Raw genomic sequence first — 21012 nt, 5'->3', positions numbered from 1 at the left:
TCTTTGCTGTAGAATTAGTATGTTTGCTCCATTTTCATGTATATGGGGAACAATGTTTTGTTTGTTGCTGAACCATGAATAAGAGGAGCAACTGCAGAACTGTAAAGTTATGGAAATTAATTATTTGAGACCGATATGAGAAGAAAAAAAAGTTAGAAAAATCAATCTATGTTTGAAAACACTTTGGACTGGATGCCCACACATGTTTTGAGACTGTTTGATCCAGGTTTCTGTTTGTTATTCCATTTTCAGAATTATTTCCAGAAAGGGAAGCAGGGCAGCCATGAATCAGCACCCACCTTCGCAAGAGGGGCTGCGTGCTGTTAATTTCGGCGAGTTGCTGTGTTGAATATATCCCCCACGTTCTGAGCAACAATGAATGCCAACTAACCAGACCGTTAGAGTAACTAACATCCACCAGACCACAGATCTCACCGCTGTAGGAACTGCAGGCTTACAAGAGCTGCAGCACCTACAGTGAGGAGGACACCATAAAACCTGCGTTTCCTTCCTGAACAACACAGAGCTACACCAGGTTTCTTAGAAATGTTTTAGGATTAGAAAGTCAAGCAGACACTTCAGTGGTCCTCAAACACATGCAACTGAAGGAAGGGGAAAAGAAATGAAAGTTATGGACCACCACCAAAGCTTTCTGGACTCCTGTATCTGGAAATGTGTTAACCCTTTAGGCTAACTCCCTGGTAGAAGTTTTGTTCTATACCAATCAAAGGACTGAGATGCAATTATGAAATGGTGCATATTAATTTTCAAAAGGACCATAAATGACTTCAGGGTCTATGCCCTACTGATAGCTACGTCTCTTCTCACAGTACGAGAAGAAGAGCTCCTCTGTTAACACAACAGTGCAGAAAATGTGCAGATGAGAGTGAAGAATTTTTTCGTTCCATGAACAAGTTTCTAATTTCATGTTCCATTATGAAGGATAATAGAAAAGTCTTGAAATTTTAATGCAGTGCTCTGGAATGTAATCTTCAAATTCAATATTTATGCAGTTATCCCCAAATAAAATATTAATGTGCCTGAAAGTTTGGTCATTTATTTATTTCCCTCAAAACTAAATGCTCATTTAAGTTAATTATTTTAAGAAAATAATAGAATTTTATCGACCACATTTAAATAGGAATGCAAAGTTCTTTTCCATTAAATCACTTCTTTCGACTGCTATTTCTACCAATTTATCACCCTTTATTCTCATTTTCAAATAGAAATTTCTTTGACTGCAATAGAAACCCCCAAACGAAAAAAAGACCTGACCATTTCAAAAACCCCTCTACTGAAAAACTACCTCAGCCTATATTATGTGATAGGGCTTACAGTTAACTAATCCCAGAAAGCTCAGTTGTACACATTTAGCCTTACTGTCTGAAACTGGCAATAGAAGAGTATGGTCACACTCGAGATGAGAAGGGTCCCAGCAAACCTAGGCTCACAGCTTCACATTTTCCAAAATAATTGACAGGCTCCTTTTTTGTATACATACACAGTTCTACGATTTTTTTTGAGCTAACGGCATGGACGAGCAAATCTTGGCATACAGAGCAAATAAAGTAATTCTTGGGAGCACGACTGTTTTCACAACAATCTCAGTCCTAAATCCTCTACAATAGGTTACTGGAAGAAAACTAAAAGTACTTTCCAGCCATTCATCCTCCAGCGAGGCAGCATAGCCCAACTGAAGAGCTGCAATGCCTTTGGAGACTTGCAAAGAGATGACCCTTTTGCTAATGCTTCTTGAAACCTTCTGAGAAACATCATATCAGGTTTAAATAGCAATAATAGGAACAGGAAGCAGGCATCTCTCAGAAAGCTCACCCATACTGGGTTTGCTTCACACACAGTCATTACACCTAAACAGAATAATGCAGTAGCGTAGTAAACGATTTTTCTTTTATCTATGAAGCAATAATTCATGCCAGCGGCTTTGAAGGCACAGCTCTCCATTGGGCAATTGTTTGCTATCCATTTATGTTCCTTGGGAGCCAAGAGGGCCAAGTATATTTTAGATCAGCTGGAAGCTAAATGATCCTGCCTGAGGAGGCAGTGGGTTGCCCTAGCAAGCCTAGGCTGTACTGCTGGCACACAGAGCTGAACGGCAACCAAAGCGGAAAAGGTGGATGAGGCTGGGATTTTTTGCCCTAAACTCTCTTGTAGGATGACTGATGCTCCAAGCTTCTCCAGCAATAGCAATTTTGGCACTCAGGGAGGCCAGAACTTATCCTAAGCATATTGGATATTGCCTGAGGGAAAGGTGCTATTTGTATGCCATGTAGGCCTTTTCAAGATTTTAAAAGTCCTCAAACACTACAAACAGTACAAAGATTCTTGACTAGCCATCCAACAATGGATGCCATCCAATAGCAGCCATCTCTGAAGAGAAATATAAGAAGATGGAGGGCAAAAGCATGACCCCATTGATTTGTTTCTAGTCTAATGCCGTATTTCACTAGTTTCTGGTTATACTAAGTGTGATACCAAAACAGTGCATTTTATCAAGGCGTATCAAGCTTCAGAGAGAGCACTGAAATGCAAAAAATGGTGATTTTTCTCTCAAGACTTTCTGGAGTTTTACATGACACCTAGCAGATAACTCCTCAATTAAAGTAAAAAAAAAAAAAAACACACAACGATTAGCAATAGTATTTCATTAATCTTACTAATGCAGAAAAAATTCAGGTGCTTTCTGGCCCCTTGAACTTCAGGTAAGACCTGCACACCTCTGGCAACTCCAAATGTACTTGCCAGGACAATTACGTACAATTGCACCAAGGTATGGTTAGCCAAATACAATGGAGATTGCCATCAGATGAAGACACTTGACCTTTCTCCTGATCTAAGACAAACAAGAGAAGGAAAACAATGATGACAAGACAAGAGAGTCAGCCAGCAGAAAATAAAATTAAAATAAGACTAAAGTCAAGAAAAAGGATGCCATTTTACCTTATCTCACAGAACACTCCATCTAAGTCATTTTATGCTTATCCTTAATCAATTTTAACTCTTCCTAAAGAGTCTCCAATTTTGAGGAGCCTGGACTACACTCACAAGTCAGGAGAAGGCACAGCATCACATGAATGCATCTTGCCCGCTCAGCTCAGCAATCAGGCAACTACCCGCGTGAAAGGTGCCCTTTGTGCCCTGACCAGGCGTGGATGCGGCCTCGGGGCTCGCACAGTTCCGGATGGTTATTTTTACACTTTGTTAAAAAAACTACTGCCTGTAGCACGTGGTCGGTCACACTGCGTATAGATAGTTAACTGTCCAGACAGCTCATGACTGCAACTCGGCTTAGGGAACTCCTCTTACTTTGTAGCGTATTTAAATATTTATAAAGGCATTTCAGATGAGGCTCTAAGCTTGTATAACACATAAAGCATTTGTAAGACGTTTAGCACGTGCTCCTACAATACGAATATAAACACACAGCTCAGCTCTTCTTATGATACGTTTAAACTATTAATAAATATTGTTGCACACTTACTTAATATCAGCAAAAATACCACACTTAAATATCACCCTGTTGGATAGTTTTCTCCAAGTGACACTGCATACCACAGCAACTCTGAGACACCCCTGCTCCGGAACGCTCACGCTTTTGCTGTATATAAGACAGAGAATTCACTGTTTTCTGTTTTCCAAAGTCTATGAATGAATAAAAGTTTCTTAAGGATCAGAGGCTATCAGATTGCTAAACATTACTTATCAGTAACTTAGTCACTAAAAGGTTCTTGTCTGGAACAAATATATTTCTTAAGGTGAAGAGCTTTCTTCCTCAATGTTTCCTGTTTCTGGCCTCTTGCCTAGAAAACCTCCTATGAACATTTCACTGTTAACTGGGTGCATCTACCAGTACCTCATCATCATTACTCACTATAAAAAAATAAGAACTATGAATAAAAGTTAACAGTACATCAGCAAAACAATTCATCACAAGCCAAAAGTCAATATCAAAGCAAGGATCTGCAGAGCTTGGAGCTCCACTAGCACCACGTCTATGTTCTCCTTAACGTACGTGGACAAACTGCACGTTGCTTTGACTCTATCTGCTCCTCTTTTAACTCTCTTCAGACAAAAATTTGAAGTCATCAGTCAATTTTGGTGGGAAAAGTCAAGTAAATATTTTTACGGATGAGAAATACGAGAGGCTCTTGCCAGCAGTGTTTCCATAGCCACTGTGGAAACACTTTCTGGAGCCAATCAATCGAGAAGCATAAAACAAAACTTGCAATTTAGCTGACCAAGTAGAAAGCACACAACAGTAATTGACAATCCTGAGTGTAACAGTTGCAACAAGTAATTTGTGAGCAATCTCTAGGCTACAAAATATCTCCATAAATTGATCACTGAATAATTCTTTGTAATAAGCAAGTTCATAAAGCTCAAACCTGCACAGAGCAGTTTCATTCCCAATCCGCTGCAGGCCAGAAATTGTGGCCTCCATGGAATATGTGATGACTTTCCAGTTGACTGCGACACTACCCTGACTTCACTCCGTTTCCATGAGTAACTCTATTCTATGAAGGGTTACACAGTATTTAAAAAATTTGAAATAATTAACAATTGGCTGTTTAAGCTCAATGTCTATACTGTACCAGATAAACATCTGTTTTTCTAAAGATATGATCTTGCCCTATGTTTCCCAAGACCTGTTTTTGTCATGCCAAAAGCCTCCAGGGCTGACCCTCCACCCCTAAAACAGTGCTGAAGCTTGAAAAGGGGAACAGTGTCAAAAAGAGATAGCACCTACTTAGTCTGTCAAGAAGAGGAAGATTTCCTCCCAGTACAACAGGCAGCACCCAGAAAGCACAGAATGCACAATTCCAGCTGTTTCAAAAGGCTATGAAAAAACCGTCAGTATAGACAAAAATGATGGAAGAAAAGAGAGGGAGAAAAAAAAAACCTGTAACCTGCTTTCCAATGTATTTAAACTGTGGCATCCTGAATGCAAATGTTACAAGGTCATAGGCTGAGTTGTTCTTATCTTCCTTTGATTCCTGTACTCTGAAGAAATGCTACAAACACGATACTATCCTAACAATCAGACTGGGCTTATTTCACATGCAAAAGCCAAACTGTAAGTAAGCACACAAACTGAAAGTATTTTAGTAGCTTTGCCCACTGTGCTAAATGCTCAGAAGTTAACAAGGAACAGAGGGAAATCTTACTTTTAAAACTTGATTATTGTTTGTCATTCGTATCTCTATATGCCCTACAACAGAGGAGGGCACCAGACCCTGTGGAGCAGCAGAGCATGGTGGGTGTGTGTATGCAGGGGCGGCCAAACCCACACCACGGGAGCACCAGCTGCTCCTTGGTGAGGACAACATGGGCGCCAACCTCAGGAGGACAGGGACTGAATTCAGAGCAGAAAACACAGGTGAGAGAGCCACGAAAAATAAGCCAGTATTGAATGATGCACTTAGTGACATTTGTTCCTCCAATTTCTGTGGGTCTCTAGGAGCTGGGCTGCAAGTCATCGTGAGACCAGGCAGCTCTGCTGGAAGGATTTTCTGATGGTCCACGTTAACCACATTTGTTTCCAATGTATGTTTAAACAGTTTTATGCTCAGTGTGCAAGTAAATCTGAGGCAGACAACTGGTCTGCTGCCACAAATGTTGGACAACATAAAGTTTACATCATTTACAGTGTAGTAAAAATGGTACAGTATTTTGACTGGCTCTTTCAAGTTACAAGTACCTTGAAATATTATGTTAAATGTGGCCCTTCTCAATCAATGGCATCTTTATGGAAACCAAACATCCATGGCATTTAGAGTATTCTACACAAGATGCTGTTGAAAGTTGATGAACACACACATTTTATCTGGTCATTACTCCACCTCTATACAGACATAATTAGATTTTTCAAGCTTTATAATCGATGCCTCATACTCTACATAACTTGTGTCTGTTTCTTTCATATATAATTTTCTCAGTATATCCATTTAGTCATATCACATCTTCGCATTATGTTTAGAAGAAATTCCTTATGATTCTTTCTTCTTGTCCACCTTTTCTTAGGTGTTAACTTCCACTGGTTTGGAAGAATCTAACTTTCCATCTTCTGAAAATCTCTCTTTCAGAGGAAGTCTTAAAAAGCCTTAATGCTTCTCAATATTTTAATGTTGCAGGTCAGGGAGCAAACTCTTCAAGTGTCCAAAAAAAACCCAACCCACAAAACTCTAGAATGTTTTCAATGTAGGAAACTCGCAGAGTCTATTTTTTGCAGTAATGACTCTACTAGGAATTGCCTTGTTTTGACAACGTTTCTGTACAGTCCCTCATGAGTACAAGGTTCGAGAGGGACTTCCAAAGACTTTCCTGTGGGTTTATTTCCACCACTCTGCACTTACAATACCTTTTAAGAAACACTGGAACAGCTTTTACATGGATGAAAATGTAATGGCTTCCTCTCAGGATCAAGAAGGCCACAATTCAAGTGGTTTTGTTTCTTTTCATATAAAATAAGCAAAACAGAGAAAACCGCAGACAATAGTGTGCAGAGATGTAGGATGAATTCACCACAGACAGACTCAATGATATGAAAGCTGACATTTTGCCATCTGTTTGTCTCCAATAAACGTCTTCTCTAGAAGATTTCTTGTCCCCTCACCTTCTCTTCTTCCCAAGACCCACACAATTGAGCAGTTTCTGACCTGGGAACACTGCTGAGCCTGCGCAGTTGAGCTTGAAGTCATCTCATCTATGTGATGCTGCTGCTGGAGCAGCTACAACACATGCTATCTCTTCCACCAGGGCCAGCAGATCACAGCTGCTGCAGCGCCTGCAGGCAATGCAAAGGGGTATGCCATGCAGAGGACACCCAGGTGTCCACTACAATAGCATCTTGCTGGGTGTTTCTCCTGTGCTTAACATCTTGGGATCAGCAAACTAGATGATCAGAGAAAGAAAAGGAAACGGGGATTCAAACTTTCCAAGTGATTGAAGCCAAATGTGAGTCACTTCTATACAGAATTTCATGCTATCAAATCAGGCTATTGACCTGTGAGTGAAACAGGGTCAACAATATCTGTTCAACTTAAGAAGAATGTTCCCTGCCATAATTATTTTAAAATATGTCACAGGATCTTGGATGAAAGGACACAAATGTCACTATTTATACCACTGAAAATGAAGTGTGGAGCTCAATGTTCTTAGATAGCAATCAGATTTCTGATTACCAGTACCTCAGTTTTCACCTCCTTCCTAATTCCTGCGTGTCCCATGTTCCCCCCTCCACTGCCCTCAAAAATTATGGCTACTTCAAACCTTCCCACGTATTGCACCTTCCCAAATTGGTCGATGATCTTGCTTGTACACCCCACTAAGACGAAAAATCATCCTGTTTTGTCCCATGCCAAGACATATGGCTGTTTTCACTGCATCTTCCTGTCATCTTCAACCTATTTTTGTTTTCCTTTGCATTGACAACTTAGCATTGTTTTACAAAACTGAGCAGAAATAAAAGCCCTACAAGGAGGCAAACTGTCAAGCTGAAGCAGTAAAGGCTTTATGGTTCCCCTAACACTTCGCATAAAGCAACGAGGAACATTTGAAAGTTAGCTGTAATGTCTAGAATTTTTAAGTGCCGTCTCTTTTCACAGAAGATGCATGTTGCTATTTCAGTCACTACAGTTCACATGCAACTGTCGGGCTGAACTACTTAGAAGCAAAAAATAGACCTTCCTCATCCCTGTGTTTCAGAACACTGAAGCGTATAAAAAAAATTAACGAAAAAAGTATGGCTGAGGGAAATTTGAGCCAAATGAACCACCAAATATTTACCATGAGCAGCAAGGTAAGCGCTACTGGGAGCTAAGTGGTTAAACTATTCCAACAGCAGGGAATACATCAAATTTTTTCCTAGTATTTGGGTACTTACTGGGCGATTCATCAACGCCACAATACACAATAGCGTTTACTGTGTGATCCATTTTCTAACCGACTGCCAAACCACCATCAACCCCACGAACAGGACGCCAACGAACAGCATGTGCCATGGTGGGACAAAGGCATGTCTGAAAGGGTGATGAAACAGATATGCAGCAGCAGAACCGGGCTGAAAGAGGTGGAGATTTTGGGAACGTGCTCTGGCTCTTCGGGAGTTAAGGTCTCTCCAGCCTCTGACAACTGGGATGGGCTTGAGATGCTAAAGGTCCTGCAGTTCAGCAACACCTCTAAAAGTATACAGAACCCAGGAGCCGGAAAGGGGACAACACAGCTGTGAAGAATAGCATGAATGAGAAAAAAACAATGCAAGAAAAGAACCCAGATACATAACAAACTTCTAATGGCCTTTTCTTTAGCTGTTTGTATTCGGCTTCTGAGCCTCAGGTTCTTCTGAGCTGTAACAGCATCCAGCTTTCGCAGCACGCTTACGCTGTTTCCCAAATGACTACTTATGCTACTTCCCAAATGAGGCAAGGTTTCTATAAAAAAAAAAACCTCTTTTTCCTGCCTGTCATTGAAGATGTCACATTTGACCGTCTTTATATTTTATAACACATCGACCAGGTGCTGTTCCTGCCAAAACCCCAAATCTTCCAGGTGTTCCAAACTGTAATAGCTTATGTAGCTATTGGGTTATTCTTTTGCTTTTAATAGTCAAGACACTGAAAAGAGGAGAAAATGTGTTGCCCACTAAGTACTACGTAACAACTCCAGCCACTGTATGTAATTTCATTTCATACATCCAGCTCTCTAAGGAAATAATGCTTCTCCAGCTAAGGAGTCATTTTCACGTCCCTTCCCTTTTCTGAAGCCACTAAAGGAAAATCAGAGTGATGCACTTTTTAATGACTTTGGCATAACTAAAAGAAAACTTCACCCCATAAAAGGAAGCCTGGTTTCTCTCCTTATTTGGCAGTAAAACATGTACTGATTGTGAACACAGCTTGAATGCAAAGTACATTGTAATGGAGCTGTATAAGCATTTCAGTTTTAAGATGGCACTTCTAAGCTTTCTCTCTCCGTTGCATGATCCGAAGACTACGATGACTTAAAATTCAGAGTTTCCAGTTGTTTACAAAGCAGGCTTAGACAGTTGAAAAGCTTACTGTTTAGGAGCCATTATTCATCCACAAATTAAAATAAAAAGTAGCCGCACAGGTTATACATTGCCTTCAGTGATATTTAAACGCTGAACTCCTGTATTATTCATTCTCTTGTTTTGAGAAAAACACCTTGGAACAGCAAAATTATTATTGTACATAGGGCGGCAGTCAGTCTAGTCCAGTGTCCTCTCCCTTATCACGGCTTCAACCAGCTGTTTTAAATAAAAAATCCTGTTCCAGTCTGTTTTGAGATAGGATGTCCCAAGGGAGTTTTCTCCTATTGCCCAATAACTTGGAGACTGGCCTGTGTCCAAAATGCTTTCCAAAAGCTGTTTTTTTTTTAAAAAAAAAATTTTTGTTGCCAAACCTTGAGGCTGTTCCTTCTCTTCTAGACCTTACTAAGCTCTTGGCCACACCATTCCACCCATGAAATATTTCTCTTCTACAGGGCTGTGATAAGGCAAAGCATACAACAAAATTTAAAAAGTAACTGGAAAAATTAATAAAAAAAAAAAAAAAAAATCATCCCTCACTCTTAAATGAGCAAGTCACCAAATTTGGTTGTGGAAATTCCCCAAGCAAAGGTCACAGGAAGCTGGGAGAATATTGTAAGGAGGCACCACCACCAGCCTCTTCTTCTGCTTCTCTGGGAACATCATCTGTAGGCAACAGGACACGGGGTGACAGCCTAGATGAGTCTTTGGTCTCGTCTCGCCTACCCATGCTTATACAAGCTATTTCAGCCCAGAGGATTTAATCATTCTAACTACAGAGAGAAACCTCACCGGCATGACCACAGCTTACACACCTTGGGCATAAAATGAAAGTCAATTGGAAATTGTGTGTCAAATGACGAGGGCAGACGGTACATTTAATGGTTTAGACAGGACTGAGTTACTGAAACACTAAAACTGAAAGATCAGGCTAGAGGTCTTCGCATTAGATACAATTTCTCTCTCAACAGCTGGAAATTCACTCGCAATACAAACAGATGGTTAACTGCTTTTTGATCAGCTTTTGACACCAACTGAATGAATTTTTACCAAACACCAATATTACTCAGAGGCTTCTGCAGCTGCCGGCTTGAGTCCTGTCTCTACACTTACCCAGGCTATGCAGGAGGAGGGGAGCCACTCTATCTCCCTGATAGAAATTTTGGGGAGCTGCCAAGGGGCCATGTGAAAGGATCCATTCATCCAGTGGTCAGCAGTGGGAGGGCTTATGGGACTCTGGGACTACACAACCACGGCAGACAGGGATGGCAAGTCTGCACTGGTGTCCCACATTATGCTCCCTGATGCACAGAGAATTTATGGTAGAAATCCCAGAGAAAAAAAAAAAACATGGTGACACACTGTAATAGGCTAAAAGGTGTTTAGTTGTTTATACAGTCAAAGGGAACCACTGAACTAATAAATGAGTTGTTATTCCTGAGGGGAAGAGAAGTGGCACGTTAGCTCACTTTATTATTAAATTAATACCAGATTAGTGTGTTTAATAGATCTAAATTGTTCTAACCCAGCTGAGGTTGGCATGTTTGAACCGGCTTGATGCAGGCATGTCATAATTCATTAGTTATTTTCCTTAGCCAGCTCAGGGAATTTGAGAAAAATCAGGTGCACCAGAGGAGCAAAAAGGCATAAGAGACTGACTGCTTTTCCCTGGCCATTTCTCTTCCCTTTTCTGTTTTAACTCTGCTGTCGATCACTATTGCCAGCCAGAGCTGAGCCTGCCAATCACTCTGACACTCTGCATTTCCCAAACCAGAGACTCTCTCATGAAAACTGTTGACTGGGATTTAAATATTATTCCTCATAGTATTATTTTTTACTACCTGCTATAGAATTTCTGCATGCACAAGACGAATGCTCGTGAGGACTTAATTTAAACAGGAACATGACAGAATTGATAAATCTAGTGACAAGAGAAAGAGCAGCCGAGAAGTGAGAGAGATCTGCGTGTTATTCTATCCACCTGCTGCGCTGAACATGCAACTCTGTGTCACATTCTCTACGCACACTGAGTCCAGCCTACAGTACGCTTGACATTTTACAGAATAAAGAGACGACCTGGTGACCCAGGCAGAATAAAACGTGCAAAGCCACTGGGACTCAGCATATGGAGTTGCCAGAACTGTTGAAAGACTGCTGTTACAGTACAAAACTAGCAATAAAGTGGAAAAGCAAAACTATCAATAAACAGGAAAAGATGACCACTGCAATCAGATGGGAAAGATCTTGCACCTGCAGAGACTGTTTGAACCTTTGGAAACATAGTGTTTGGCCACTGCTGCTCCCTCAAACCAGTACGCACTACTGATGTGTTGTGGGAAACCCAGCGCATTCTCTTCTCCCTGAGACCTGCGCAGGGTGGATGAAAAAGGACACTGATCCAAAGACATCAAAACTGTAGAAGACCATGATAATCCTCCAGCCACCATCCTCGCCCTTGCTAACATGTGCAGGCTGGTACAGGCTCCCACACCTCGCAGAGATGCTCTGCTGGCACAAGGCCCCGCTGCAGACCCCGCCATGCAAAAACTCTCAGTGCCGTGACTAAAATAAGCTGAGGAAAGGGTCAGCCCACCTTGCGTTGTCCCTCCCGTGTGATTTCAAGAAGTTCATACCACGGTATCTGGACAGGAACGCTACTAGCTGGTCATTTGTCCTGCAAGAGAAAGAACAAAAGATGCACAAATTACATTGCGAAAACTATTATGTCTATAGCAATTAATATATTTATTGTTCTCATTTGAGGACCATCCACAGAGTCTTTCGAGGAGGCAGTTGCTGAAAAAACTTCCATCCTGCTGCTAAATTTCCTCTACTCAGGAAAACGTACTTGGAAAGAAGCACAGCTTTATTACATCTTCACGAATTTCCTATCAACTCTTGACAGATGTTTTAAGCATTGTAGCAGAGTATGTATTGACTAATACTGCTCAGCACTTTTAAAGCACGAAAATCCAACTGTGAGATGACTGCATCGATAGTCCCATTTTACATGCTTTGCTAGATCTTTCCTAGGGAATTTGGTTAAGTATCTATTGGCATTTTGTTTGTTTTCATCCTTGTAATAGAGAAGAGGCCAAGGTTGGAATGCATAAAGCAAGAGAATTTGGATGTCAAAATGCTAATATAATTAATAGGAACAAATGAATTAAGAAGGTTAATTCCAATTAGTATGACTGGCAATCTGACACCAGTATTTTCAAAATTTCAGCTAGCATGTCAAAGAATGTATTTATGCTTGACAGCTTTTGTGGTCTGTTATTTTTTTAACAATGGAGCAAAAACGTTCTCTATTTATCTAGGTCAGCATATTTAGGAAAACTGAATAAATCATATTAAAAAGATCTTCATCTCCTGAGTTGCATTCAAAATCACAACATCATAGATACAAAGCTGTTTAAGCAATGGTCTGTAATGGAGTTGATGGCAGAAAAACTAAAGATAAAACAGCTGACAATTGCACTGTACCTCGAAAACATTTCATTATTAGGAGCCACAGAAAACCAAGTTAAACCAGAGTCCTGTACAAAATGCATTTAACTTCTGGGGTCAGGCTGCAACAACTTGGAAATGTTATCAGCCTAGTAAACTATCTTCATAATCTCATGGATTTTGTCTGGACCAAATGAAGTATCTGCCTATCAACCAGCCTGAACGGCCAGGCTCTAGGAGCCTGAGACCCTCCTTCTACGCTCACTCATGTGAGTTCTAATACCTCCCAGGGTCAGACTCTGCATCTCAATTTGGCAACCTCAGGAAACTGCTCTCTGTATAGTAAGCTGTGCAGATTTTCACATTTGCTGCTCCAGTGATTCTCCATCTTACTGGGATGAATAGGCATTTAGTGAATTTACTTAGCAATGCTTCCACATGAAATGGTTTCAATGGCTGACATCTTTGGGTGAATTTCTAGGCAAAAGCTGGCATGCAAAGATGATCTTTAGAAACATAACCAGGTTTGGAAGTGCTGGAGCTTTAATTTCCTTACAGGCTAAAAATCAGATAAACCGAAGTAACAAGCCACACCATTCAATAGAACATCATCATTTCTAGATTGCTCATCAACTTATATTTCCCTATTCAGTAGTGCTCTACCAAGTGTATTTGTCCTCAGGGCTGCAATACAAACTTTTCAATGCTTCTCACCTTTTAGATAATGCTTATAAATGCCTAGATAATGTTTAGCTCTCAAAATAATTAATAATTTACATTTTCCCACTTTTTGAAAACATTGGTGGCATGTTGGTCCTACTTTTAATACTTTTTTTCTAAAAAAAAAGAACTTAAGAGTTTTATTCTTTGTCAGTAAAGTATGCTTCTTTTCATGTGTTGACAACATGGAAATAAAACATCACATTTCCATTTGGTAAAACTTTCTAGTTATTTGACATTTAGATTTATGCAGTCGACCAATTCTGTGCTCAGCATGGGAGCACACTGGATTTCTATTAAGCTTTCATTCAAGTTGCTTCTCCTGGCCCCGATATCATGAGGATGCTGCACATCACCTCCGAATTATTCCACTACATGACATTAAAAAGAAAATCAAAGGTACTGAACATGCCATAGATGCTAATGCAGTTGCTAAAATCCTCACCTTTCAGAAGACTTTGCCTTCAGGGGTGTATTTCCTAAACGCCTCTGGCACAGATTGCTACCACAATTCTTCATGTACAGCAGCAGCAGAGTCTCTACACCATTGCAGTGCCTCTGGCACCAGCTATTTACAATGCCTCTGGCACTCCTTCTGAGAAACACTGAAGACATGGGCCTGTTTTTTCTCTAAGTAAGGCAATGGAAAGCCGAGATTTTCAGCTGAAGACATCACTGGGAGCAACTCCACACTGCCAAATTAAATTCTGCTATAGCTCCACAAATTTCAAGGATAATTCACTGAGCATAAATCTGGCAGAAAATCTTTTACTAACCATCATGGTGTAACAGAAAGTAACGAGTGCAACGTGTTTTTTGTATTTCCTTCCTGAGAAGGAAATAAAATAGTCATAGCGATAGGGAGAGTAGTTCATGCTACTGATTAAAACACACTAATATACATATTACATTCCTGTCATTTTCCCTAGTGTGTAACACAGCATGAATACTGATGGAGGAAAAAGCCTTTCCACAGTTGATGCGTGAGGCTGGAGCTGATGGATGCATCCACACAGCTCCCACTTTTATTTCCTTTTGTTATTAAACTCACTCAGAGGGCAAGGCACCAGGGAGAAGGATCAGTCAGCTCGTTACCTGTGCTGTTAGTAGGGAGGGAGGATGATGTGAGAATAGAGAGGATGAGAGAAAACGTGCAGTTTTCAGGCGTGCAGCATGCAGAGAGAAATGGGAAACTAATCCTCCAGTGAATTCAAAACGTGGAGAAAGCTCATGCATGTGGGAGGGCTTCCATGAGAAGATGACAAGTGAAGACAACTGATGGGAAACAAACCATTTTTGACTTCATTGATGTAGATTTGGTGTTAAGCAAGGGCAGGTCTGCCAGCTGGGACAGAGGGGTCCATCTCCACCAGAACTTTACTGAGGTCACCTCAATGAAGTCCTGCTGCTCCCCTCTGCAGCAAGGGTAGACGGGCAGCAGGGACGGTGCATGGTGCCTGCCTGCTGAGATGCCACACAGCAAAACTCAGTAAAGCCTCCCGCGGGGTTGGGCTCAGAGGATGGGAGCACTTGGCTGGGGAGGTGAAGGGACTCTGGATGCTGCAAAAGCAGCTTCAGGGCTGCTGGTGATTCAACCCTCGGCACTGCTTAACATGAGGACATGGCTGGGGCTCAGCCTGAGGTTAGGGTCAAGATTGGAGTTAGAGGTCTAAGGAGGAGAAAAGCGAGTCCTACAGCAAGAAAGGAACTCAGAAGATATTGCCAATGCAAAGCAAGGTCTGCTACTAGTGTTTTCTCATGAGCAGCCCCTGGCCTGGGACTGAGGTGTCCCAAGGGGTGAGCAGGCTAACCAGGCACTTGGTAAGCACATACACATGCTGAGCACTGCAATAATTTCAGAACACTGAAATACAGTGTATACACTGCGGACTGAAATGGAAAACTGAGAAGAGCAACACTGACTTTGTGTTTGCATTGTCTGAAGGTGCTGGCACGTCTGCCCAGGAAGTGGTATAAGTGCGTCCCTGCACACAACCACAGCGGAACACTGCGGACAGCAACAGGCAGTGCTGGGCTTGCTGGTTTTAAGCAAACCCTCGAAGTCCTGGTGACTAATCCAAGCAAAGGGCAGAGATCTCCTTAGTTTACAGCTGTGAAAATAGATTTAAAAAGTCTTTAGAGAATCTGAGAAGAGGAAAAAAGTCATTGTTACTTTTGGAACATAACGAAGGCTAATATAAACGTCCTTGATTCAGCAAGATACTTTAACGTATGGGCAATTTGAAGAACATAAGGAATAGCAGTCACTTCAATGGGGCTAATCATATGTCGAAACTTACACAATTGCATAATAATTTGGCTAAGTTAGATCAAAAATTCAGAAACTTTTGGCAGTGCACAGGTATGGAAACAAGACAGTTTGATTCTCTGTAGGAATCACATAGAGGAAAGAGCAACAGCTCTGTTGGATTCTGGGGTTGGACCCTGCCACTTGGGTACTGCATGGCCTGCCCCCTGCATGGCAGAAGCCCAGTGCCCCTCTCCACAGGGGTATTTCAGACACGCTGGTGTTGGTCTGCCTATCTCAGCTTAGACCCTGGGGCTTCCCCCCCACAGCCTGGACTGGGAACCAGGGGGTTGCCCAGGCACAGCGCAGGCTGCGGCTCTGCAGACAGGTGAGACTTTGCTGATTAAAACAGGGAACAGTGACAGTAAGAAAAACTTCCTGGGCACCACAGATTGCTGCAACCCAAAAAACCACTGACTTAACTGAAATGCCACCCAAACTCCAGAGCCCACCCACAACGATGCTGCGGCAGGAACAGCACTGCCAAAAATCTCTTTTGGTTTCTTTTCTGCTTCAGTGGGCAAGGTCACAGGTAGGAAGGTTCAGCTTGCCATCTGCTTCAAGTGAACTCACCAGTGAGGTCTTCAAAAAATGTCCTCATTTCAGGTATATCCCTGGACTGGGTTTATAAACTATTTCTTTTATCAAGGACCAGACTGGGCAATCTTGTTTCAAACTTCATGAAAAGTGCTAGGGGCTGCAGTACATCTGCATACAAAACACAGATCATCTCTGTCTCCTAGTCACTTAATTTCTGATCTATCAGAAAGTTAAGGCTAAATAAATGTTTTTAGACGTTATGCATATATACGGTGTTTCTGCTTGGAAAGCAGCTCTTCTACTGGAGAATTCTTTTGCTACTGGCTCAAGGTTTGAGACAAAAATCTAAAGAAATCCATGTAAATCTCTCCTATGGTCTCACTGGGCTTTAGACTTCTATAGGCGACTTCATTCTCTTCAGCCCTGCTTCATTAGCAGTGTCCTGGAAGGGAGGGCTTTTACCGCACCAGCTCTCGCCAGGTCATTCTCACCACTTCATTCACCAGGAACACCCCACATTGTCCCAGCTTAAAAGTCTGTCATGAACTTATACTGAATTACATGCACAAGCATGGGCTAAGGACAGCTGTTAAGCTGAACTCAGGCTAAATTCCATTTTTAATCATTATTTTCTGGCATTATTTTCTTCTCTTTTCCTGTACACCTGCTCTTACATGCAAGCATCAGCACTGAGAAGTGGACTCCGCTTCTCCTTTTAAATTACAATGTAAAAACACAATGTAATTTAAAATTGTAAATGTAAATTACAATGTTGGAACATGAAAAGCTAGAGCAAAACAATTAAAATGTGGCTTTAAAATTGTTTAAAACAGACCCGCTCAGTCCTGCTTCCACACTTCTCCAGAAGCGAAGGGCAAAGCCTGCTGGAAGCAGCAGTATCTTGGCCTCTTGGTGGTTTCTCTCCCCAAGCACTAATCTGATTTGAATGTGATTTTTGCCTTCAGGGTTTTTGCCGCTGTTGTAATCTCAATGCGTGAAAGAGTTTTTTTTTCTTACGCGTTTTCTAACCTGACAGGTAAAAAAAATATTAACAGCTTGCTTTATTGCTACACACATGGGACAAAAGGAACTTTTCATTACCTGCCTACTGGCACACTCCCAGAAAAGAAATGTTGCGTCTGCCTAGGTTGTGACAATCGCAGTAAGCAATTGCTACGTTAACCACACAACATTACTGAGACAACAGGCAACAGCAGGATCGGAGCTTCTACAAGTTGCCCAACTTGTCCCCAGCGAACCATCCTGCTGCAGTCAGGTTAAGTGCACAATAGTTTTTAGCTGCAGTGATCAGCAATCACCGAACCTGGGAGTTCTCGCAACTGAGCGCACACCGGCACCTGCTGGTAACACTTCTGCAGCCACAGCTCTGAGTTTTTCGTGTGTTTGCCGTATTTTGCAAAGACAAAGGCTGAATTCCCTAGAACAGTAATGAAGGACTGAACTGGAACAGCTGCACTGCAGTGACTGTGAGGATGCTCCACTGTGACACCAGCACATGGGCTGAGGGCAGCTCCTGGATTCAGGCAGCAGGTCGCTCCAGACACCACGCACCACGCTCCAGCTCCACGCTGGGCTGTACGCTCGTTTTCACAGAATCAGAGAACATTTAGGTTGGAAGGGACCTTGAAGATCATCGAGTCCTACTGTTATATGGTGCAACTCAAACAGCCTAGGTTAGTACAGAACATGCCACTTGTGAGGAAACAGCACACTGAAAATGGGTAAAATTATTAATCATGATTAATTTAGCATTATCTAAAGGCAAGTCTACTAGCCACTGCACAAGACCCTATGGCTGCAACAAAGAGGGACGTGAGCGCAGGAGAGGATTAGCCCTTGCCATGGTGAATGGTGGTGTCAGCAAACATAGCGGTGGCTCTGCCGCAGTGTGGGGTGCTGGAGACGTAGGCAAGTATCACGAAAGCATCTGAACAGATAAAAAAAACCCAGAATAACAAACATAAAGGGGAAAGTGTTTGGGAGAATAAGGCGAGGAGGCTAATGTGGCTTGAAGAGGCAATGAAGGGCCTCTGAAGCAAGGATGATGACGGCAAACATATAGTCAGAAGAGATAAGTCAAAACCGTTACAACTTCTCTCAGCGCCTGAAGCTTTGGTATTTCCACCCATACCCGCTTGGCTCCTCTCCACAGTTCCCTTTCCCAGGGACCCCAGCAGCTCTTTGCCAAGAAACTATTTCTAGAAGGTCCCTAGAGAAGAAAGAGACTTCAGAGAAGAAAAATGGAACTATGGGGCAAATGCATCTACCCAGAATTAAGCATGATACTACTTCATGGTTAAACCTGCAGATGTGCACACAAGAGCCTGGAAGTGGAAGAGCTGAGTGCCTTCAATTTTGCTACCTTCTTTTCAATAAATTCTAATAATTATGATTAAGCTCATTGATTTCAATAAATGATTAATTTTACTTAATATGTTATTGTAAAGTATTAGCACATGCCATTGCTGCCAAGATCCCTGTGGCAGAAGAGACTTCCTTCTCTGACTATTCCTATCCTGGAGCTATTCTGCCCTCCTGCCTTCTCCCTCCAATGGAAGGAGCACAGGTGTTCAGATCAGCTCAACGGCTTCTGCAGCTGCCAGCAGCCCTGCATCACCACGAGGTGCCGAGGAGGTGGGAAGGAAGGAGAACAACCCAGGAGATGGGGAAAAATGATTGCAAATTCCCACCTACACCTGCATAGCACCCAGTGCGCTCTGAAAGCTTTGCTCCCGTGTCTGCTGGGGACATGGCAGCACTCGGCAGTGAAGCCAGGTGGGATCTTCCTACTCCAGTAAGGGACCCTGATCCGTACTGGCCCTCTCACCATGTCAGCTAGCACACACGTGGGTGGGTGTGCACGGTGTGCACGGGTAATCTAACAACAGGATACAAGAGTGGAATGATTCAGCAGAAAAAAGCAAAAACTGACAAGACCTCTTCCTGAAGGAAATGCTTATAGCAAGATGATCAACCTCTCAAATGCAGCACAACAATACAGGAAAAATCCTCTCATAGCAGGGTTCAGCTTTTGGACCCCGGATATGCACTGATGCTCCCAACTGCTCCTCTCTCCTCAAAGGCAATTTAGAACTAGAGGAGGCTCAGAGGAACCTGACCCTGGCTGTAGCAAGAAAAAAAACCACTCTGCCATCTAAAAATGCAGAGAAAGGGGAAGGCTATATTTAGCCCTCGCTATCTATCACGGAACAAATATTAGCATGGCAGGGACTTCTCAGAGAAGCCAATTCCCGTAACAGCAATCAGTCATAAAACGTACCATAAAAATGGGAACGACAGATACGATTTCAGAGGCCAACTGCATGTGGAAGGCTTCAGGTGACTGTTAACACCTCTGCTTTTACAACAGTGTTGTCTTAAATGTTTTGTTTTGTCTTTCAAGTCAGGTTTAACAGGAACAAGATAATGGAAGAAAACTATTGCCTTAGCAGCTCAGCTCGCTGGAGCACTTGAGAGATGAGAGTTCTGCTCCAGCGACAGTGCTGCCATCTGGGCTGGGAAGTCGCACCCGTGTATTTCAGAGCATTAGCTTTCTGCATTTTGATGCTCCAGGCACTGATCAGGCATCATACGGGATGCAGCGACTCTCAGTGCAGCTCTGCCAGTGTTGTATGACTCTCAAGACATTTTATTAGCAATACAATCATCTTTGCTGTACTTTCAATTACTGCTTGCCATTCAACTATTGTCTGTTTCCTACGGAAAAGAAAAGAACTAACATAGTCACAAAAGAGTGAAAGTCTTCTTTAAATGTCACGCTGCTGAATAAACCTCTTCCTAGTAAGAGTACATAAATGCTTGGGTACAAAGGAGATCTACTGAGAGAAAAAATATACTCTATCGTCTGCTTCCTGAGCCACTCCACAACCGGTTTTCTATAAATTCAAGGCTTCAGATGGCATTCATAAAATAAATAACCAAGCCCACTGCTGAAAAGCAGCAGCACATGCTTAAATGAAAATCCTAAAGAGACTATATAAGAGAATTCCACTAAGGATTAATGAACAAATGTGATTAAAACTATCTACAGCTCTGGACTGCAGCCAAAACGCTGCCAGCAGTATTTGATATGTAAATGCTTAAAACATTTGCTATGTGCGCAGCCGTTGATGCAAAGCCTCTATAGAGAGTTTCTTCATCTAATTAGAGATACTGGTTTAGCAAACTTCAGAGTTTATAAAAACCCTCAACGTCTCATTATTCTTTTAAAATAGAATATTCATTTGTTTGGAATGTTTTCCAGCTATATCCCATGAAACCCTGAAACGCCTTTGGCTAATGAAAAACTCCAGCCGTGTATCAGCCAATAAACCCCACAGCTTTTATGATAATAAAATACTCACCACATGCACTCATTAAAACTTTTTAACTTGTTGCTTTTTACTTTCTTTAGCTAATTGCTAGGCATAAAGTAATTTACTCAATTTCCAATTATTTTATAGTGTAATTTCAACACAAGCATTTAAATTACCCAGGATCTTATCAGACACACCATACTATAGCGCAATCACTGTGTCTCTGATCCAGTAAAGCACTTAACAGCATGTGCTTAGCTATAGCACACTTTTCTGAAACGATGCGACTTTCACACTATATTCTCATAAATTCCTTTATGGCTAAGAGCCTACAGGTCCATGTGTTAGGAAGCAGCATGTGCAATGATTACACACACGATTAAGAGCTGAGGGCTGTCCTTCAACTAATCTTAGATCTCTCAGGCACACAAGTACACTTAAGAAGACTTTTCCAGGGAGGTCAATCCAGCTGTACCACAGTTTGTCCATCTCTACCACAGTTATATCACACAACCCACCAACAGTTTGAGATTTAACTCACTGATGTTTACAAAACATTTTTTAAAAAATCCCCTCAGTCCCAGATGTACCTC

General features: G+C 41.9%; 1 protein-coding gene across 3 annotated transcripts in view; it reads right to left on the bottom strand.

Moving 5' to 3' along the window:
- The window catches only part of XYLT1 (xylosyltransferase 1), a 194481-nt gene that overhangs the window by 23516 nt on the left and 149953 nt on the right, over positions 1 to 21012 (bottom strand). For all 3 annotated transcript variants that reach the window (XM_086622158.1, XM_086622159.1, XM_086622160.1), the window contains one exon: positions 11658 to 11738. In XM_086622158.1, the coding sequence (XP_086478284.1) occupies positions 11658 to 11738 (81 nt within the window). The remainder of the gene's footprint in view (positions 1 to 11657; positions 11739 to 21012) is intronic.

Source organism: Tauraco erythrolophus, chromosome 17, assembly GCF_009769465.1.
Source record: "Tauraco erythrolophus isolate bTauEry1 chromosome 17, bTauEry1.pri, whole genome shotgun sequence".
Lineage (NCBI taxonomy): Eukaryota > Metazoa > Chordata > Aves > Musophagiformes > Musophagidae > Tauraco > Tauraco erythrolophus.
This window is presented reverse-complemented; position numbering and strand designations above follow the sequence as displayed.